Source organism: Schistocerca nitens, chromosome 10 (genome assembly GCF_023898315.1).
Source record: "Schistocerca nitens isolate TAMUIC-IGC-003100 chromosome 10, iqSchNite1.1, whole genome shotgun sequence".
Classification (NCBI taxonomy): Eukaryota; Metazoa; Arthropoda; class Insecta; order Orthoptera; family Acrididae; genus Schistocerca; species Schistocerca nitens.
In genome coordinates this window covers 99,927,174-99,950,674 of record NC_064623.1, presented here as the reverse complement: position 1 = coordinate 99,950,674, position 23,501 = coordinate 99,927,174, and the positions used below count along the sequence as shown (strand labels likewise).

Sequence of the window (23,501 nt, the reverse complement as noted above, 5' to 3'; positions counted from 1 at the left end):
GGAACATCGATGTGATGGTTGTACAGGTGGCTACAACAATCATTTCTGTGACAGAAACTACAATCCCAGGATCTTTAAGGTGCCCCTGGCGAAAGGCAGTCCCTTGGTGGTCGCCGGAACTTGCTGAGGTAATTAAAGTGTGTTAGCGAGGTCTACAGCGACATAAGCGGCACACTTCCCTAGAGCACCTTATAGCCTTTAAACGGCTCTGTGCCCGCGTTCGCCATTTTATCAAACGATGGAAGCAGGAGCGTTGGGAGAGATACGTTATGTGCCATATGTCACCTTCCCAAGTCTGGGCAAAGATCAAATGTGTCTTCGGGTACCAGACCCCAACAGGTGTTCCTAGTGTTAACATAAATGGCGTGTTATCTACTGATGCAAACGCGATAGCCGAGCGCTTTTGCTGAGCACTATGCTCAAGCCTGTGCATCAGAGCTCCTAAGTGCCCTTGCACATTGCCCCGAGATAGTTCCTTGGCCACATTGGATCCACAGTCAGATGATTGAAACATCTCTCATCTGACTGCAAGCAACATCTCCTGGTCATCTTCAACCAGATCTGGTGCAATGGTGTCTTTCCATTGCAGTGGCGGGAGAGCACCATAATTCTGGTGCTCAAACCCAGTAAAAACCCACTTGATATGGATAGCTATTGGCCCATCAGCCTGACCAACGTTCTTTGTAAGCTGCTGGAACATAGGTTGTGTCGGCGACACCACAATGCCCTCCACTGCCTGGGCAACAGCAATTGGGGTGCAGATCACTCTACGCTCCTGCAGGTCTACAGAGCCCTTGTTCAATGTCGCCTTGACTATGGGAGTCTGGCTTACAGTTCTGCGGTGCCCTCAGCATTGCATTTACTCAATCCAGTGCACCACTGTGGTGTTTGTCTAGCGACGGGAGCTTTCAGAACGAGTCCAGTAACCAGTGTCCTGGTGGAGTCCAGAGTCCTTCCATTGAAGGTTAGGCGTGCACAACTGCTCGCCTTTTACATTGCACACTTTAGTAGTTTTCTTGCGTATCCAAATTGTTGTTGTTGTTGTTGTGGTCTTCAGTCCTGAGACTGGTTTGATGCAGCTCTCCATGCTACTCTATCCTGTGCAAGCTTCTTCATCTCCCAGTACATACTGCAACCTACATCCTTCTGAATCTGCTTAGTGTATTCATCTCTTGGTCTCCCTCTACGATTTTTACCCTCCACACTGCCCTCCAATGCTAAAGTTGTGATCCCTTGGTGCCTCAGAACATGTCCTACTAACCGGACCCTTCTTTTTGTCAAGTTGTGCCACAAACTCCTCTTCTCCCCAATTATATTCAGTACCTCCTCATTAGTTGTGTGATCTACCCATCGATGTTAACAAATTTCTCTTCTTCAGAAACGATTTCCTTGCCATTGCCAGTCTACATTTTATATCCTCTCTACTTCGACCATCATCAGTTATTTTGCTCCCCAAAAAGAAAACTCCTTTACTACTTTAAGTGTCTCATTTCCTAATCTAATTCCCTCAGCATCACCCGACTTAATTCGACTACATTCCATTATCCTCGTTTTGCTTTTGTTGATGTTCATCTTATATCCTCCGTTCAAGACACTGTCCATTCCGTTCAACTGCTCTTCCAAGTCCTTTGCTGTCTCTGACAGAATTACAATGTCATCGGCGAACCTCAAAGTTTTTATTTCTTCTCCATGGATTTTAATACCTACTCCGAATTTTTCTTTTGTTTCCTTTACTGCTTGCTCAATATACAGATTGAATAACATCGGGGAGAGGCTACAACCCTGTCTCACTCCCTTCCCAACCGCTTCTTCCCTTTCATGTCCCTCGACTCTTATAACTGCCATCTGGTTTCTGTACAAATTGTAAATCGCCTTTTGCTCCCTGTATTTTACCCCTGCCACCTTTAGAATTTGAAAGAGAGTATTACAGTCAACATTGTCAAAGCTTTCTCTAAGTCTACAAATGCTCATTGTCAAAGCTTTCTCTAAGTCTACAAATGCTAGAAACATAGGTTTGCCTTTCCTTAATCTTTCTTCTAAGATAAGTCGTAAGATCAGTATTGCCTCACGTGTTCCAACATTTCTACAGAATCCAAACTGATCTTCCCCAGTGTTGGCTTCTACTAGTTTTTCAATTCGTCTGTAAAGAATTCGCTTTAGTATCTTGCAGCTATGGCTTATTAAACAGATTGTTCAGTAATTTTCACATCTGTCAACACCTGCTTTCTTTGGGATTGGAATTATTATATTCTTCTTGAAGTCTGAGGTTATTTCGCCTGTCTCATACATCTTGCTCACCAGATGGTAGAGTTTTGTCAGGACTGGCTTTCCCAAGGCCGTCAGTAGTTCTAATGGAATGTTGTCTACTCCCGGGGTCTTGTTTCGACTAAGGTCTTTCAGTGCTCTGTCAAACTCTTCACGCAGTATTGTATCTCCCATTTCATCTTCATCTACATTCTCTCCCATTTCCATAATATTGTCCTCAAGTACTTTGCCCTTGTATAGTCCCTCTATATACTCCTTCCATCTTTCTGCTTTCCCTTCTTTGCTTAGAACTGGGTTTCCATCTGAGCTCTTGATATTCATACAAGTTGTTCTCTTTTCTCCAAAGGTCTCTTTAATTTTCCTGTAGGCAGTATCTATCTTACCCCTAGTGAGATAAGCCTCTACATCCTTACATTTGTCCTCTAGCCATCCCTGCTTAGCCATTTTGCACTTCCTGTCGATCTCATTTTTGAGACGTTTGTATTCGTTTTTGCCTTCTTCATTTACTGCATTTTTATATTTTCTCCTTTCATGAATTAAATTCAGTATCTCTTCTGTTACCCAAGGATTTCTACTAGCCCTCGTCTTTTTACCTACTTGATCCTCTGCTGCCTTCACTACTTCATCCCTCAGAGCTACCCATTCTTCTTCTACTGTATTTCTTTCCCCCATTCCTGTCAATTGTTTCCTTATGCTCTCCCTGAAACTCTGTACAACCTCTGGTTCTTTCAGTTTATCCAGGTCCCATCTCGTTAAATTCCCACCTTTTTGCAGCTTCTTCAGTTTTAATCTACAGCTCATAACCAATAGATTGTGGTCAGAGTCCACATCTGCCCCTGGAAATGTCTTACAATTTAATACCTGGTTCCTAACTCTCTGTCTTACCATTATATAATCTATCTGATACATTCTAGTATTTCCAGGATTCTTCCATGTGTACAACCTTCTTTTATGATTCTTGAACCAAGTGTTAGCTATGATTAAGTTATGTTCTGTGCAAAATTCTACCAGGCGGCTTCCTCTTTCATTTCTTTCCCCCAATCGATATTCACCTACTACGTTTACTTCTCTTCCTTTTCCTACTGTCGAATTCCAGTCACCCATGACTATTAAATTTTCATCTCCATTCACTACCTGAATAATTTCTTTTATCTCATCATACATTTCATCAATTTCTTCATCATCTGCAGAGCTAGTTGGCATATAAACCTGTACTATTGTAGTAGGTGTGGGCTTTGTGTCTATCTGGCCACAATAATGCGTTCGCTATGCTGTTTGTAGTAGCTTACCCGCACTCCTATTTGTTTTATTCATTATTAAACCTACTCCTGCATTACCCCTATTTGATTTTGTATTTATAACCCTGTATTGACCTGACCAAAAGTCTTGTTCCTCCTGCCAACAAACTTCACTAATTCCCACTATATCTAACTTTAACCTATCCATTTCCCTTTTTAAATTTTCTAACCTACCTGCCCGATTAAGAGATCTAACATTCCATGCTACGATCTGTAGAACGCCAGTTTTCTTTCTCCGAATTACTGTCTCCTTTTCCCAACCACGACGGTTTGTCTTCTGCATCGGCAACCCAGATCATGGCTTACGATTGCGGTTCGTGTCCAGTCCCTTCTGTCCGAACTGGAGTTCTTCCCGTCACCATCTCTCCTCGAGGTCCATTCACGCACACCTGCATGGAGTACACCTCGGCTGCAGATTCTTTTGGACCTTTTGCATGTCCGTAAGGACTCCGTTAACCCTGCGGTTCTCCACTATCACTTCCTCTTGATTTTCGACCTGTACTGGGGCCATGAAGTGGTTTACACAGAAGGCTCTATAGCTGATGGTCTCGTAGGCTTTGCCTATGTTCGTGGAGGACATATTGAACAGCACTCCTTGCCAGATGGCTGCAATGTTTCCACTGCAGAGCTGGCGGCCATATCTCGTGCTCTTGAGCACATCCGCTCGTGCCCTGGCGAGCCATTTCTCCTGTGTACTGACTCCTTGCGTATCCTACAAGCTGTCGACCAGCGCTATCCTCGTCATTCTTTGGTAGCGTCCATTCAGGAGTCCACCTATGCCATGGAACGATCCCATCGTTCAGTGGTTGTTATTTTTATTTATTTTTTTATTTACATATCACGTTTCGTAGGGTGTTTGTATAGACCCCAGGATACTTAGGAATCCCAGACAATGAACTTGCCGACAGGCTGGCAAAACAGGCTACATGGAAACCGGTTCTGGAGAAGGGTATTTCCGAAACTGACCTGCGTTCTGTCTTATGCCGCAGGGTTTTTCGGCTTTAGGAGGCGGAATGGCATAACAGTATGCACAACAAAGTGTGTGTCATTAGGGAGACGACGAATGTGTGGAAGTCTTCCATACAGTCCTCTCGCAGGGAATCAGTTGTCGTCTGCTAGCTCATTGGCCATACGTGGCTAACGCACGGTTACCTCCTCCGTCACGAGGACCCACCACGGTGTCGCTGTGGCTCACTAATGGCGGTCGCCACCTCTTGCTGGATTGCCCACTTTTAGCTGCTCTGCAGTGGGCTTTTAACTTTCCCAGCTCCCTACCTTCGGTGTTGGGTAACAATGCCTGAACAGCAGCTTTAGTTTCATGTTTTATTCACGAGGGTGGGTTTTATCAATTGATCTAAGTTTTAGCGCATGTCCTTTATCCGTCTGTGTCCTCCACCCTAGTGCTTTTAGGGTGGAGGTTTTAATGCAGAGTGGCTGTTTTTTATTCTCATGGGCAGCCAGCCATGGTAATCTGTTCTCTTGTTTTGATCTCTTTTACATGTTTCTTGAATCTCTCTGTGGTTTTCTTGTCCGATTTTGTCCATTTTAGTGTTTGTTGCCCTTCTGCCATCTGTGGTTTCTTTCTTTCTTCCAGCTTTGTTTTGTGTCTCTCGTTTGTTTTACTCCCACCCTTGTGGAATTATTTTAATTGGAATGAGGGATCGATGACCTAGCAGTTTGTCTCCCCCCCCCCCCCCCTCCCCTTTCAAACCAACCAACCAACCACTGTCTTCAGACTGAAGAGTGATTTGAAGCAGCTCTTCAACTAATCTGTCCTCTGGCAGCCTCTTCACACTCCAGAGACCTCCAGAAAAGACTTCTTAACATTTAAATTTATGTTAGATGTTAACAGATTCCTTTTTTCCTCTTCACGATGGGTGAATGGAAGGTGTCAGTTGTGTTGTTAGTTGGCAAAGCTAACAAATGAGAATGTGAAATGAAGGTGGTAACAGATTGATCTGTAGCATAGCACGAGGTGTACATTCGCCATTGGCAAAATTTTGTCCACATTTAATTTTCACTTGTCGTAATAATAACCTGTTGACCCTGGTTTGTGCTTGTTTGTTATTTCTAATTTCATAAAAAATCTGTTGGAGCCATAATTTTGATGTAAATGTAATGCAGTTTTATTCATGGATAACTAAAACAGAGAAATATATGAGATGAGTATTTTGGTTCATATGATGCACATCTACCGTACATAATGTATTTCTTCCAGTGAAAAAATATAAATAAGATGCGTGCTTAATGTGTTTTTTTTTTAACATTGGGGAAAAACTATGTGAGATGACACCTGACAGGATAAGGAACATTCAGCATATTTCAGTAGACAAGACACTCTCATTCTGTGCTGGAGGACAGAAGTAGTGAAACATTTGTTTTGTCTGTTCTTTGAAGCTTCTGGAGCATCACATCAAATTGAAAATGTGGTCACAGCCAGAAGTCTCGCACTCTTAGCAGTATGCAGTGCACAATACAAACTGCACAACATCAAATTGCACAACATACTGTTCCACAGATTTCATTGGAAACTTCTATTGACTTACCTGGATTACTTCTCTGCAATGCCACACTGTCCAGTCTATTTAAATAGTGGTCACCAGTCTTGCTTAGACATGCGAGACAGGTTTAAACTTTGTACTACACCAAAGTCAGTACCGGTAATTGAAAACTGTAGCAGTCCAAAGACATTTAGTCAAAGACCTGAACACTGAATTGGAATTTACTAAGCTGCTGACCCTTTGTACACAGCTCCTGAGTAGATCTGAGCAACTTCTGCTGGTAATCTCCATAATGACAAGACAGCTAATAGGGATGGAGTGACACAAAAACATTCAAATTTCCATGAGGAAGAAGTGTAATTTATTGGCTTCAGTGAAAAACTTGCCAACTCCTCCTCGTTCATCAAAACACCAACTATTGAACTACCTTCTTGACATCACAACTGAGTTTGAGGACTCTGCATACCGAGTTTTTTGAGTACTCTATACCTACACATGGGAGACACCCTTGCCATTTCTCTCAGCTATCCATATCCGAAGAAATAATTCGTTGATTGTTAAGTCTCCAGACACAGGAATGAGTAACACTGTAGTAGGCACCTCTACTCCAGAGGGTTCATAGCTCCCAACATCCGGGTGAACTATTCATTGACACCTTGATTTCGCGAGCTCCAGACTGCTCCGTGAAACTGTTTTACATTCGGACCTTTCAGCCAGTCAGAGACGGAACCAGAATGTAGGCATTTTCATTTGCCATAGCCTGTTCCCACTTACAGTACTTCTGTAAAGTCTTGCTTTCTGGCAGGACTTTTAGAAGATTCTCTGCTGCAGACATTGCGAAGCATCAGCCAGTGTTGGGAAATTACTGCCCTTAAAACCCACCAGTCAGCTCTAATTACCACCCATTTAGGAGGATTAGGTAACGACTGGCCCATTATCTTCAGGCCGAACAGAAACTACCGCCCCCTAGTGGCAGGAAAGTAGTTGAGGTGGGTGAGAGAGAGAGAGAGAGAGAGAGAGAGAGAGAGAGAGAGAGAGAGAGAGAGAGAGTGTGTACACACAAGTGGACAGAAAATAATATGCTACAGTGGGGTGGAATACCATTATGTGGGAGCCACACATCCCTTTTTACTACTGTAGGCACCACTTCCAGAACTGCAGATTGTGTGTACTGCAGAAATTACGTTTCCACATGAGGCATCATACAAGGATAACAACAGATATGGGTCACATAATGTTGAATATGCAATAATGCTGCCTTCATAAGGAACACATGCAACATAGTGCTGCCTTCATGAGAAACAGTTCTGTCTTTTGACAGTGGAAATCAGTGTCTCAACTGCTGAGATGCATTCTAGACCAACAGAGTATTAACAAACTGGTTCTAGCTTAGAAACCATTCACTTAAAGACATAAGTCTGCTATAACTTGTAAGTTCATTACCCGCTCAGTAAAAATAGGTAGTATTCTGTTGGGTATTGAGCATGTCGGAATCCAGGGAATTGAGGAAACTGACATAGCAGGTGTGGAAACGTGTCAGGGACACACTGCATCAATGTACTGTCTCTGCCGCTGTCTCCCGTATTGAGTCCAGTCACAACTTGTTGTCAGGAGAGTGGCAGGAAATGCTGGAAAATAAGGGTTATTCAGTGAAACTGTCTGGCTGTGGCGATCCTTATCCTGTTTGCATTTGGGGTGAAGTGACATCTATCTCCCTCTATATGGCTCGATGTCCTGTGACCCATAGCTTTCTATCCAGCTGTAAATTAGAGATATGCATTTCAGTTTCAGTACACCACTTTTTTACTAAGTGCGTGTTATGTTCTCACAAGATGGCAGCAATAAATTCGAGTGGGTTTGTGTCTTCTATTTTACCTGACAATTGGGCAAATGTGGTTCACATTTTAAAATTTGGTGAATTTTTCGCACTTCAGCCCAATCTAATAGCTGGAGGTTTCAGTGTGTTGCATTTCCATTTATAGTTCAGTGGTCAGTCAGTCACATGTGTGTGCTCTACTTTTTAACATCTGCTTCATTATACACTCTGTAAGCCATTTTTAAAGTTTTGTTCATTTAATCACAGACATATTACAGTACAAAAATATGGGCACTAAAGATTTCAATGTCCTGTTCCCAAACAATTCTGCAATCATCCAGAAATGTATAACACATTTTGCCCCATAGTTCAAAATCATCATACGTAAGCTTCAGTAAATGGTACTTTTAAAGAAAACAAAACAGAATATCCATAAAGTAGCCATCATGTGTCTTCCAGTAACCTCCATTGGCCATAGTACACTTTTTGCAACATTTATAAAGCTGCCAAGAAGTGTTGGCAAAGATTTTTTTGTCAGTTGTACCCAAGGTGGTTAGAGTAAAGAGAGATGGTGTTGTCTGTGCTGAGCATCGACATCAGTTGAAGCCTGTCCACCATCTCTGTTAAGGCCCTGTGTTAAACTTATCCTCATAGCATTAATGCTTTGAATTAACAGCCAGTTCAGAGTACGTACTTTGAAACAATATACTTTTGTGGATGAATACTCACGATCAGACAGTTGAAAACATAATTTTTTAATGCCAAATCTCACTTGTCGAGTATGGTGTACAGCGCGGCAAAAAGCCAAACGTTTTATTCCTGTTTGAAGTGGAATTGAAGACTCACCAGGATGGTGGAGGCTGGCTTCACTTTTTCTGTGTAAGGGCACCTCGCTATATTCTAACCTCTTTTGTTGGAGCATTGATTTTACACACATTTGGATGTCTGGTGGATCTGCCTTTTGCAGGTTCTCCTGAAGCAAGGGAACAACATGGAGTGTACAGAGTAGGACTGGTGTGTCTCACTGATGTTTGAGAAAAGTTATGGGGTGCTGAGGCAAGAAGTACAGTTTGGTGATCAAATTTGCTTTACACAGTCCTGTACAATTCTGGTCGGAAATGTTCACTGTGTACCAACATCTTTGTGAGAATTTTCTTGATGCCGACAGTTTGACATCCAGGTCAGAATGAAGATGAGTAAAGTTTTCTTGATCACGAATATACTGAGGCTATGCTTCTCTGGATGTGGGAAAGCTGATGAACGTAAGTGTGTCATTTGTCACTTGGGCTCCCTGCACTATGTCTAATACTTTATGGCGATTGTCTCTAGAGAAGGTGGGTCTATACTGCATGTTTCAATGAAAGCTACACGAGTTTCAAACTGTGCTGCCTTCTTCTTGTCAGTTGATCTGTGTAGCACAAATTGGGGACAGATTGTGGAATATTTCCATAACAAAAATTTTCTTAGTGGCCTTGTTAGCCAGAGGATCACTTTTCTTTTTACTGTGCTTGTATTGTCTATATTTTTGTCAAGTGAAAATATAAGTGGAACACTGTTAATGTATTTAAAAAAAAATTACGTTCTTTAATATTAAATGTCCTGTGACAACTGCTGATTTTAATAGTTCAATTTAAAGTAGTTGGCACTTGACAGTGAACAAGCTGGATTTCTTGCCAGCAACACAGCCTTGGGAGCTGTGCTAGAATTACTGGCTCCCACTGTGTTACCAGTTTCGTTGCACAATGTGTTGTACGTGCCAGTTTTCCAGTAGAACCTTTTGTGGGATCAAAAATTTCAGCTGTTTCAAGAAAAGACTTAATTATGAAGCTAGTTAAAATTAATAACAGTTCTGACATCCTTAGAGACCTATAGAGATTTATACTGTGAATTCCAGATTTTTATGTGTTTTTTGTAAGAGATAGAGATTTTAAAGTGATGGTCTATTACCGCAGAGAGTGGAGCACTGTGGTGGATGCCTACAGACAGTACTTTGGACTTTAAATGTCAGAGGTGAACTAATGTAAATAAGACTATAATTGTTTAATGTAAGTAGTACAGAAACTTGTAGAATAATGTAAATAATGAATAGTAGCAGCATTGAGTCATCGAGAGGCAGAGAAATGAGACTGAATACAGTGTTACCTTTCAGACAAATACTTTTTCGAGCTGTAGTACATGAAGGTGCGCACACACACACTCTCTCTCTCTCTCTCTCTCTCTCTCTCTCTCTCTCTCTCTCTCTCTCACACACACACACACACACACACACACACACATCATCTACAGAATGATCAGACAGTCTTTGTACATGTGAAATTATTTCATTGTAACTTTAATAACACTTACAGTTGTTTGTTAAAAATGTTTGTAGCCATTCTAAGTCCCTTTTCATGCAGAATTGATTGTGCTCCTTTTAATTAAAAATCCTGCAGCACATTTTCTGGTTGACTTGCAGGGTGACTGCATCTCTGACACACTAATTAGATCACGTTTTCCTTTCAGAGTATTCGACAACCAGAGAGGAAAGTGGAGCAAAACACTTCCCATGTGAAAATCAAAGTCTGATGACTTGGTGACTCCTTATGGAACTGTTCACCAAACCTATACATTGGCTGTGTCATGTTTTTGTTGTTGCGCTTCCATTCATGGACCCCACACACTTGTCACTGAATGTTCCTCCAAAGTGAAGTCACAGGTATCTGTCATTGTTCTTCACCAAGCATGGAAAGGCAAACAACAAACTGGTTAGCACACAGACTTTGTTATCCTCCATCAGGCAGTCATGTGGCAATCACATTACAATTTTTGGAGAAGAACTGTTGCCATAACAGTGAGCAGAACAGGCTAGGAGGAGACTGAAATCTTAAATGTCCTATCATCTTACACTGTTACATGCATTTGGTTCAGGTTTAAAGGGAGTTTCTGGCCACACTGCACAGTGTACCGAATAAGTGTATGTAGGTGTACAGCAGTGGAGAGGGGAAAAGTGGGAAGGATGTGCATGCTTACTCCCTCTAGCTTGAAAAAAACGATTCATCTGAAAGCAAGCAAAGTTTTTAGTCTTGTTTGCATTCCAGTCAATGACACATTGCCTCTACTATTTGGAGAATTGTTACCTTTACCCCTAAATTGTTTACGTTGTTTAATATGTATAATTTCAGGAGAAGTGTTTAATTTGATGATACCTTCTGTTGTCCTGTAGTACATTACTTTGTTTTTCAGAGCTTGAGCATTCTACAAGCGGGTGTGAAGCTGCCACATCCGGCACACGTCCCCACACACCTGCCGGCATTCCCCGATCCACATGCGTACATAAGGACCCCGACTCACAAGCAGCCCGTGACAGAATACGAGGCTATTCGTGAGAAGGCGGCCACTCAGAAACGGGATGTGGAGAGGGCTCTAACCCGTTTTGTTGCCAAGACGAGTGAGACGCACAGTCTCTTTGTCGGTGTGGAGGATGGGCACGTTTTCCCTCTTATCGCGTGCAAACCTCATCATCCACCATACCTCAAGGCTCTGCTGCCGAGTGACCAGGTGAGTACACAGCCTACCAAAGGCAATGTTATTGATTCCCCTCATTCTCCGTTCAGTATACAGATACATTTGATTTATTGTGCAGTGATTACAGCACATTAATTAATGAAGAAAATAATTTGGATCACTTTTATTTTTTTATTTATTTTTTATTAGTGGTGACTGGATTTTAATCAGACAAGCAGGTCATCTTCAGATCTGAGTTGAGAAAAGTAAAAAAATAAGTGCAACTATATAAAAACTATGTAAATTTAACATTATAAATAATAGTGACAATGGTGTAACAAATAAGTTAAACATAGTGAACTTACAAGTACCTGGTGCTGCGAGGTACAGTTTGTCAGTAGTGATAAAAATTACATAAATACAGAGGATGCCATGGGGAAGTTTACATAGTCAATCAGGTGATGTGTACACATATCTGTGGCCAGTTCACTGATACAGTGTAAAGGAGGTACTTTGATCATAAAATAAAAGGATTTGTTCACTATGTATAAAACTGCAACATGAACAATAAACACTATGGACAAGAAGAGAATTGAAGCTTTTGAAATGTGCTGCTACAGAATAATGCCGGAAATTAGATAGGTAGGTTGAATAACAAAGAAGAGACAGTGAATCGAACTGGAGAGAAAAGAAATTTATGGCACAACATGACTAAACTAAGGTATGAGTCGATAGAATCACCCTCAGGCATCCATAAACAATCAGTTTGGTAATGGAGGAAATGGGTTGGTAAGGGGGGTGGGGGAGGGGGGGGGGGGGAGTTTGGAGGATGGACGAAAATTGTAAAGGGAGACCAATGCTTAACTGCAATGAGCAGTGTCAAGTGGATTAAGTATGATTAGTAATGCAGAGCTGAAGAGATTATACAAGTCACACTAATGTGGCAGCTGAAGCCAGGCTACCCTGACTAGTCTGGCTTCACCTGCCAGAGACTGTGGTCGTGTGTGTGTGTGTGTGTGTGTGTGTGTGTGTGTGTGTTTGACAAAGGCATTGTTGGCCAAAAGCTTATTCTGTGACAGTCTTTTAGTTGTGCCTATCTGCAACTCAACATGTTCGTTATTTCTTAATCAGCATCTTATTTATTTCAGTGTGACTGGAAGAGTGATCAACCACAAGGGAAAAACTCTTGAAACATTCAGATTTAGACTGTCTTGTTTGTAAAGTAAAGCATATACAGTTTATAAAACTAGTGGTGTCTGTGGGAGGGCAGTTGTGGCCGAATATTGGTAACTTTAACTACTATTGAAGTTGGTCAGTTGGCACCTGCACCTTGAATCTGTAACAACTCTGTGATTGTATGTATGAACTATCAACTTTTTTTTCAAAACATATGCAGAGTGTGTTCAAGTGGAAATACAGAACAATAAATTTCAGTAGGCCCTAATACATTTTTGTTTTATTCCAAATAAACTTTCCAAATCTATGCTGGGTAAGCTACTAAGTAAGAATAAGCCTTCTAAGTGAGAACTACTAGGTAACATGTTGTCCACTGCAGGAATATTCAGTAATTGGTTGAACCATTCAAGACAAGGGCATCCTTGTGGGGTTTTAACGCAAAGTAACTGCCTTTGCATAACTGCTGTGCAGTAGATGTAGTGTGAGTGACGGGCATGCTCTTATGAGTCTCTCTTTGAATATATACAGTTCCAACTATTTATATAAATATTTTTGATAAGAGGTTGCAGAATGCTGCCTAATATTTTACGTTACAGGAAGGTTCTTATTATGTCATTTTCACTGAAACCATGTCCTTTTGGATAAGTGTCAAGCATACGTCAAATCTGTGTTTTGCAAGTAATACCATCTCACTAAGTCATTAATATATAACATGAATATGGCCTTGTCATATTTCCTTGAGACACACTTGAAACATAACACTCCATCAGAGGCTATAAAGACTCAGATAGCAGTTTCAAATTTAAACAAACTCATCAAACTGACATGTTTGTAGGTATCCATACTATGGTCAGGTTGTGATGTCATCAGACTGCTGCCTAAGATTGTGGAGGTGCACCAACATGTATTATGGGAACTAATGGTGGGGAAGATTTTATTTATTTATTTTTATTCATCCAAGGATCATCTCACAATGGTGCAGGAATTGTAGTGGTAATACAATGAGAATCAATAGCTCAAATTATACAAACACACAGAATACATAAATATGCTTTATAAGGATAGGACAGGTGGTCAGTCATGGCTTCGATGAAGGGAGCAGCCCGGCATTTGCCTGAAGTGATTTAGGAAAATCGTGGAAAATGTAAATCAGGGCAGCTGGACAGAGCACACTCCATCCTCGAGAACATGAGGTCAGTGTCTCAATAGCTCTACTGCCTCACACGGTTGGTTCCTATCGTACTATGTTCTTTGATGTACACAAAACTTGCTTAAAAACCTACTAATATAAAACATAGCTTTCTTCTTCATCACTGCACACAGTAATGAGACTCACTTTGGTGACTCCTGCTGCTATGCCCAGTGCACAAACTCCTGTCTGTTCAGAAAACTGACTCCAGGCCAGAAAACATTCAACTGTGCTCCTTGTGTGTCTTCGTGTCCTTCCTTGAATCCACCTGAAAAACTGAGCCAGCATCTCCCTGTGATGAGTGAGATGTGTAACTAAGGAGACAAGATATTACTAACATACACTTTACATCTTAACACATGATTTTCTTGTCAAAGTGATATACTGTGATCATGTATTGAAATGCGACAGATTGTTTTAGTTAACCCCTTTAATTATTAACCGCTACTCAGTCCTCGAAGCAATCTTAATTATGTAGTGTATTTTTCTACGAAGAACGTTTAAACAGATGTATTTCAGTAAAGACTTTCATTTTTTTGGCAGATGTACTCCAAACTGCTCATGTTGCTTGGTTATGTAGAGAACTATTAGTGAAATGCTTGATAATATTTTCCCTGACATGCGGCACAGATTGGTAGATATGCTCAACTGGTGCAGTAGGGATGCCCAAGCCCACAATTTTTCTTATTTAAATCCTTATTTTCATCTGTTGAAGTTGTTTTTGTGCTTTTGGATTTATATTGCGTCTCTATACATCCCTGCACAGTAATGATTGGACCTTGATAAAATCATATTATCGGAGAAACAAATTTGGTGGTCTCTGGTCCCAGTACATGATCTGCTACTGCCAAATTATCTGTGTTTACCATGCAGCAATTGCTCTTGTAGTACTTAAGTGAGGAGTTAATGGTAATTTTTGTATTTCTTATGTAAATTTGGCTGCATGTGTGGTGGATTTTAATTCCTCTCACTATGCGGATGTAGGTCCTTTGGAGTGATCAAATATTCATGCAACTTTCTTGTCGTCTTAAACTCTGTGTCAGTACCATTTCTTCTTAGTATTATGATATATGACTGTTGCATGAATGATAGGAAAATTTTCCTTTTAGCTGGTACTTTTTCACTTGAAACTTCAGATCTTTTAGGATGTAGTGCCCTGATTATGTCTCTGACAGAACGTTTGTGTTTTTTGAAAATAGTTCTTAAATGGTCAAACCTGTCATCCAAATACTGTGGTTCACAGTTGCTTTTAGCGTTGTCAATTTGCCCTATACTTGACATATTGAGCAGTCAGCAGGAACAAGAGTTTGAAAATACTGCTAAGCATGCAGACAGTGTCCTCAAGGTGAGCTCAATATTGATACATTCTTATTCCATTCCCTTGCTTTCTCTCATTACTAGCCCTCATCCTCCCTCCCTTCATTTCCCCCCTCACTCACTCCAACTGATTTGAGCCCCCATCCCAATCTAGCTCTAGTGCCTGGAAGCTTAGCATTATTTTCTGTCTTGTGTATGCACCTATTGACCACTTTATTGTGTAGTGAGTGGTTATCTTGGCTACTTCTTGTGCCTGTATTCCACCCAGTATTTTCCGTTATCAAATTGGTATTGTAAGTAAACATATTTTATTTAGTAAGAACTGGTGAGATCTGTAGTGAATGCTTTTTAAAAAATCAAGCTATACAGGGCTATTACAAATGATTGAAGCGATTTCATAAATTCACTGTAGCTCCATTCATTGACATATGGTCACGACACACTACAGATACGTAGAAAACTCATAAAGTTTTGTTCGGCTGAAGCCGCACTTCAGGTTTCTGCCGCCAGAGCGCTCGAGAGCGCAGTGAGACAAAATGGCGACAGGAGTCGAGAAAGCGTATGTCGTGCTTGAAATGCACTCACATCAGTCAGTCATAACAGTGCAACGACACTTCAGGACGAAGTTCGACAAAGATTCACCAACTGCTAACTCCAGTCGGCGATGGTATGCGCAGTTTAAAGCTTCTGGATGCCTCTGTAAAGGGAAATCAACGGGTCGGCCTGCAGTGAGCGAAGAAACGGTTGAACGCGTGCGGGCAAGTTTCACGCGTAGCCCGCGGAAGTCGACGAATAAAGCAAGCAGGGAGCTAAACGTACCACAGCCGACGGTTTGGAAAATCTTACGGAAAAGGCTAAAGCAGAAGCCTTACCGTTTACAATTGCTACAAGCCCTGACACACCATGACAAAGTCAAACGCTTTGAATTTTCGGCGCGGTTGCAACAGCTCATGGAAGAGGATGCGTTCAGTGCGAAACTTGTTTTCAGTGATGAAGCAACATTTTTTCTTAATGGTGAAGTGAACAGACACAATGTGCGAATCTGCAGCAAATTCGCAATTCACCAAAAGTTAACGCGTTTTGTGCAATCTCACGGTTTAAAGTTTACGGCCCCTTTTTCTTCTGCGAAAAAAATGTTACAGGACACGTGTATCTGGACATGCTGGAAAATTGGCTCATGCCACAACTGGAGACCGACAGCGCCGACTTCATCTTTCAACAGGATGGTGCTCCACCGCACTTCCATCATGATGTTCGGCATTTCTTAAACAGGAGATTGGAAAACCGATGGATCGGTCGTGGTGGAGATCATGATCAGCAATTCATGTCGTGGTCTCCACGCTCTCCCGACTTAAACCCATGCGATTTCTTTCTGTGGGGTTATGTGAAAGATTCAGTGTTTAAACCTCCTCTACCAAGAAACGTGCCAGAACTGCAAGCTCACATCAACGATGCTTTCGAACTCATTGATTGGGACATGCTGCGCCGAGTGTGGGAGGAACTTGATTATCGGCTTGATGTCTGCCGAATCACTAAAGGGGCACATATCGAACATTTGTGAATGCCTAAAAAAACTTTTTGAGTTTTTGTATGTGTGTGCAAAGCATTGTGAAAATATCTCAAATAATAAAGTTATTGTAGAGCTGTGAAATCGCTTCAATAATTTGTAATAACCCTGTACTTTATCTGTAACATTTATGAAGTCATCATTATTTTCAAAATCTATATAAATTAGCATTGAGTGGATCAGTAAATTTGAACTCAAAATATGTTTTCAGTTGTGTTACAAACAGATGAATGATGTTTGTGAGTCAGCTATGTTGTCCTTTCTAGTTGGGTGTGCAGTATGACCTCTTCCAGTTGCTCAGAACAGCTTGATGTGCAAGGGATCAGTAGAAAATTATAACTGAATGTATGAAGCCTGTTTTACATGAATGACTTTCTGATCACTGTAGTTGTGAATATGTGCCCTGTGCCAGTGTGTAAATCAGCCACCAACCATATGTTGCATGGATGGGTCAGTCGGAATGTCAATGATCAGTTGGCAATGTCAGGTTTAGAATTCTAAAATCCTGAATATGCTGCAGACTTCACATACAGAGAAACAGGTGACTGTAGCATTGTCTGCTAACATTGGAATTTAAACTATTTACAATGTGCTCACTCCTGTTGTAATACTGATTTTGTGCTTTTCTGTCTTGTTAATCTTATTCTCATGAAGCAATTAGTGGTATTGACAAGGGGACATCAAATTGATTCTGTATTTTTAGATTTCCCTAAGGCTTTTGACAGTGTTCCTTACAAGTGACTTCTGATTAAATTGTGTTCTTATGAAGTATCATCTCAGTTGTGTTACTAGATTCGTGATTCCTGTCAGGAAGATCACTGTTCGTAATAATTGACGCAAAGTTTTGAGTAAAACAGGAATAATATTTGGCATTCCCCAAGGAAGTCTTATAGGCCCTCTGTTCCTGATCTACATAAACAATTTAGGAGACAATCTGAGCTGCCTCTTAGATTGTTTACAGATAGACACCATCCTTTACCACTGTGTTAAGTCATCAAATGATTAAAAAAGCTGCAAAATGGTGTAGACGAGATACCTGTATGGAGCAAAAAGTATCAATTGACTCTAAATCATGAAAAGTGTGAAGTCATCCACATGAGCACTAAAAGGAATGTGCTAAATTTCAGCTGCACAATAAATCACACAAATCTAAAGACTGTAAACTCAACTAAAAAAAAAGGATATTCAAAAAGAAAGAACAGATTTCAAACATTTGTTGTTCTTGTTGTGGTCTTTAGTCCAAAGACTGGTTTGATGCAGCTCTCCATGCTCTCTGTCGTGTGCAGCCTCTTCCTCTCTGAGTAACTGCACTATTTACTCGAATCTTAGCCGCACTCGAATCTAAGCCGCACCTGAAAAATGAGACTCGAAATCAAGGGAGAGAAAAGTTCTAGACCGCACCTCCAAATCGAAACAAGGTTCATCCATTGTAATATGAGACACAATTTAGGTCGAATGAATGACGATACAGCTACAGTAGTTTGGTCCGAGTCGTAAGCTTGGTGGTTAAGCTTTACCGGGTAGCCATTGCTATGCGTCAGGCACTCCGTCCGTATTTATACGGGTACCCTTCCTTTTTCACGTGTTTCGTCTGGTTTGAATCGATTGCTTATTTTTCTTTGATCTGATAAGTGCTGTTCTCTTTGTTATAGGTGTTTACGTCACTCTAAGCTGAAAATGCGTTATTGTACTGTGTCATGCATTGTTTGTCGCATTCTGATAATGTGTGTTTACGACCTGTCGCCGCTCGCGGCATCGCTTGCTTTTGTGCGCGCTACTGCCGCTTACGATAAAAAAGAGAGGAATTGTCTCATTAGAAAACAATGGCAAGAGACTGCTATTTGTTGTTACTTATACTGCTGCTTTCTTTGATAATGATTAACAAGAACCAAATAATAGACTGCGTATGATAGATGTTCTGAACGAGAGTTTAGCTAAAATTTTTCGCCGTTTGAAAGTCTTTGCAGACTGTACAGTACATTCTGCACAGAAATTAGAGTCATCTTAGATTTAAAAATCTAATCAATTGCCGTGCTTCGTTTCTGACTGTATCACTATTAGGCATAAGAATAATACGAATATAAACATGACATGATATGTATATTCTTCCGCGTTTGCTGTTGTCTCACACTAGTTTCGTAGTTTATTAGGCAGACAGGATTTAGATGAGATAGCAGCAAACACGAAAGAATACATGGCAAAATGTTTATATTTGTGTTATTCTTATGGTGAAGAGAATACTGCATGTGATTCACAATTCATAAAAGTTCCTATTAGCAACCATCTCTTCTCACAGGTAGGAGAAAATTCAGAACGTAGAGTTGGCCATATTGACAAACATCCCAAACAGTCTTGCCAGTCGGATTTTCATAGTACATTGAAATGCTGCTACAGTCGAAGATGAACAATACGGAATTTGTATTTACTTCGTTGGATAATGTATGAAAATGCAGTGGTCGAAACTCGAGGCGGAGAAAAAAGCTCGTCTTCCACCTTTTTTTTAATTTATTTACTTACTCAGAGATTTTGGCGCCAGTATTTATCTTTGTGCCTGCAAAGCAATCCTGTGTAGCGCTACATATATTCGATGGCAGAAGTTAGCTGTGACAGCACCTACCAACATTTTTCAGAACTTCCGCTTACTTTGCCGCAGGTGGTTTTTTGAATTACAAAAACCAGAAGAAAAGTGCGGCTTAGATTCGAGTAAATATGATACTACAACCTACATCCATTTGAATCTGCTTACTGTATTCATCTCTTGGTCCCCCTCTATGATTTTTACCCTCCACGCTTCCTTCCAGTACTAAATTGGTGATCTCTTGATGCCTCAGGATGTGTCTTACCAACCGATCCCTTCTTCTAGCCAAGTTGTGCCACAAATTCCTCTTCTCCCCAATTCTGTTCAGTACCTCCTCATTGCATCTAATCTGCAGCATTCTTCTGTAGCACCACATTTCGAAAGCTTCTATTCTCTTCTTGTCTAAACTAGTTATCGCCCATGTTTCACTTCCATACATGGCTACACTCCATACAAATACTTTCAGAAAAGTCTTCCTGACACTTAAATCTATACTCAATTGTAGCAAATTTATCTTCTTCAGAAGTGGTTTTCTTACTATTGCCAGTCTACATTTTATATCCTCCCTACTTCGACCATCATCAGTTATTTTGCTCCCCAAATAGCAAAACTCCTTTACTACTTTAAGTGTTTCATTTCCGAATCTAATTCCCTCAGCATCTCCTGCTTTAATTTTACTACACTCCATTACCCTTGTTTTGCTATTGTTGATGTTCAGTTTATCTCCTGTTTTTAAGACACCGTCCATCCCGTTCATCTTCTCTTCAAAGTCCTTTGCTGTCTCTGACAGAAATACAGTCTCATTAGCAAACCTCAAAGTTTTTATTTCTCCTCCCTGGATTTTAATTTCTATTCCAAATTTTTCTTTTGTTTCCTGTACTTCTTACTCAGTATACAGATTGAATAGTATCACAGATAAGCTACAAACCTGTCTCACTCATTTTCAACCATTGTTTCCCTTACCTGCTACTCGACTCTTATAACTGCCATCTGGTTTCCGTACAAATTGTAAATAGTCTCTCGCTCCCTGTATTTTACCCCTGCCACCTTTAGAATTTGAAAGAGATTATTCCGGTCAACATTGTCAAAAGCTTTCTCTAAGTCTACAAATGCAATAAACATTGGTTTGCCTTTCCTTAACCCATCCTCTATGAAGAGTCGTAGGGTTAGCATTGCCTCTGGAATCCAAACCGACCTGCCCCGAGGTTGGCTTCTACCAGTTTTCCCATTCGCCTGTAAAGAATTTGTGTCAGTATTTTGCAACCATGACTTGTTAAACTGATAGTCCCATAATTGTCACACCTTTGAGCACTTTATTTCATTGGAATTGGTATTATCATGTTCTTTTGGAAGTCTGAGGGTGTTTCACCTGTTTCATACATCTCGCTCACCAGATGGAAGAGTTTTGCTGTGGCTGGCTCTCCTAAGACTATCAGTGGTGCTATTGGAATGTTGTCTACTCCTGTGGCCTTGTTTCTACTTAGGTCTTTCAATGCACTGTCAAATTCTTCACACAGTATCATATCTGCCTTTCATCTTCATCTACATCCTTTTCCATTTCCATAATACTGCCCTCAAGTACATCTCCCTCATATAGACCCCATATATACTCCTTCCATCTTTCTGCTTTCCCTTCTTTACTTAGGACTGATTTTCTGTCTGAGCTCTTGATATTCAGACAGGTGGTTTTCTTATCTTCAAAGATCTCTTTAATTTTCCTGCAGGCAGCATCGATCTTACCCCTAGTGGTATATGCTTCTACATCCTTACATTTGTCTGCTACCCATTCTTGCTTAGCCATTTTGCACTTCCTATCGATCTCATTTTTGAGACATTTGTACTCCCTTTTGCCTGCTTAATTTACTGTATTTCTCATTTTATCAATCAAATTCAATATCTCTTGTGTTACCCAAGGATTTCTACTCGCACTCATCTTTTAACCTACTTGATCCTCTGCTGCCTTCCGTATTTCATCTCTGAGAGCTACCCATTCATCTTCTACTGTGTCCCTTTTCCCTGTACTTGTCAATCATTCCCTAATGCTCCCCCTGAAAGTCTGTACAACCTCTGGTTCTTTCAGTTTTTACAGGTCTCATCTCCTTAAGTTCCTACCATTTGCAGTTTCTTCAGTTTTAATGTACAGTTCTTAACCAATAAATTGTGCTCAGAGCCCACATCTGCCCCTGGAAATGTCTTACAATTTAGAACCTAGTTCCTAAATCTCTGTCTAACCATTGTATAATCAATCTGAAACCTTCCAATGTCTCCAGGTCTCTTCCACGTATACAAACTTCTTTCATGATTCTTAAACCAAGTGTTAGCTATAATTAACTTATGTTTTGTGCAAAATTTTGTCAGACAGCTTCCTCTCTCATTCCCTTCCTCCAGTCCCTATTCATTTACGACTTTTCCTTCTCTTCCTTTTCCTACTATTGAATTCCAGTCCCCCATGGCTATTAAATTTTTATCCCTCAACTGTTTGAATAATTTCTTTTATCTCATTATACATTTCTTCAATCTCTTCTTCAGCTGCAGACCTAGTTGGCATATAAACTTGTACTGCTGTGGTAGGTGTGGGCTACTATAATGCATGCACTATGCTATTTGTAGTAGCTTATATGCGTTCCTATTTTTTTATTCATTATTAAAGGTGCTCCTGCATTACCCTTCTTTGATTTTGTATTTATAACCTTGTATTCACCTGACCAGAAATCATTTTCCTCCTGCCACCGATCTTCACTAATACTCACTTCATCCCACAGCTAATCATTTTCCTTTTTAAATTTTTTAACCTACCTGCCCTATTAAGGGATCTCACATTTCACGCTCCAATCCATAGAACGCCAGTTTTGTTTCTCCCAATAACTATGTCCTCCTGAGTAGCCCCCGCCCAGAGATAATTTGGAATATTTTATGCAAGAGGACATCACTATCATGTAACCATACAGGAGAGCTGTGTGCCCTCGGGAAAAATTACAGCTGTAGTTTCCCCTTGCTTTCAACTGTTCACAGTACCAGCACAGCAAAGCCATTTTGGTTGATGTTACAAGGCCAGTTCAGTCAGTGAACCAGACTATTGCCCCTGCAACTACTGAATAGGCTGCTGCCCCTCTTCAGAAACCGCACGTTTGTATGCCCTTTCAACAGATATCCCTCCGTTGTGGTTGCACCTACATCTAACTGTATCACTGAGGCACACAAACCTCTGCACCAACAGCAAGGTCCATGCTTCATGGGAAGGATTCAGACATTTATTACTTCCAAACTACAAAAGATATAAACACAATTCCAACGTTCCTGGAAAGAATTTTTATGCATTCAATTTGAAAACCATGTGCCACATGCAAATATGAAAACAGTGGCTCATTTCCTGCCACACAGGGAGAAGCCGGTCTCTTGTTATCGAATTCACAGTTTCAACAATGCGATGTCACGGACTTTTCAAGTGTCAGACATAGGAGGAATAAAAACGTGGTCTTTTACTTAACCCCACAGATAAAAGTCACAAGGTGCGAGGTCTGGAGAACTGGTAGACCACTGGTGATGAAGTTCATTTTCTGTTCCTCTTCTGCTAATCCAACATCTTGGAATGGTGTAATTCAGGTAACATCGGTCTCCAGACCTCACACCTTGTGACTTTTATCCGTGGGATTACGTAAAAGATCGCGTTTTTATCCCCCCTATGCCTGACACTCTTCAAAGGCCACGAGATCGCATTGTTGAAACTCTGAATTCAATAACGAGGGACCAGCTGCTCCATGTGTGGCAGGAAATGAGCTACCGTATTGATATTTGTCTTGTAACACATGGTGATCGCATTGAATGCAAAAAAAATTGAGCTTTTCTCTTTCGAGTAACTTTGGAATTGTTTTTCTATTTTTTATAGTTTGGAAACAATTAATGTTTGAAATCTGTTCCTTCTTTGTGAATAGTCTTGTACTTAGAGGTTACAATTATGAATAACTTAAATTGGAGTGATCACATGGATAATTTGTGGAGAAAGCAAACCAAAGATTGCAATTCATTTGCAGAACACTTAGAAAATGTAACAGGTCTACTAAAGAGACTGCTTACACTACACTTGTCTGCCCCCTTCTGGAATACTGCAGCATAGTGTGGGATCCACATAAGATAGTATTGGCGGAGGACATCAAAAAAGTTCAAAGAAGGGCAGGTCCTTTTATATTATTGTGAAACAAGTAAGAGAGTGCCTCAGATATTATACCTGAAATGGGGTGGTGATCATTAAAACAGAGGCATTTTTCACTGTGGCAGAACCTTCTCACCAACTTTATCCTCAAAGTGTGAAAA

At 40.7% G+C, this 23,501-nt stretch overlaps 1 protein-coding gene across 1 annotated transcript in view; it reads left to right on the top strand.

Moving 5' to 3' along the window:
* Nucleotides 1-23,501, top strand: part of LOC126210172 (transcription initiation factor TFIID subunit 8-like) — a 52,262-nt gene that overhangs the window by 25,810 nt on the left and 2,951 nt on the right. The window contains exon 3 of the mRNA XM_049939329.1: nt 11,103-11,417. Coding sequence (XP_049795286.1) covers nt 11,103-11,417 — 315 coding nt within the window. The remainder of the gene's footprint in view (nt 1-11,102; nt 11,418-23,501) is intronic.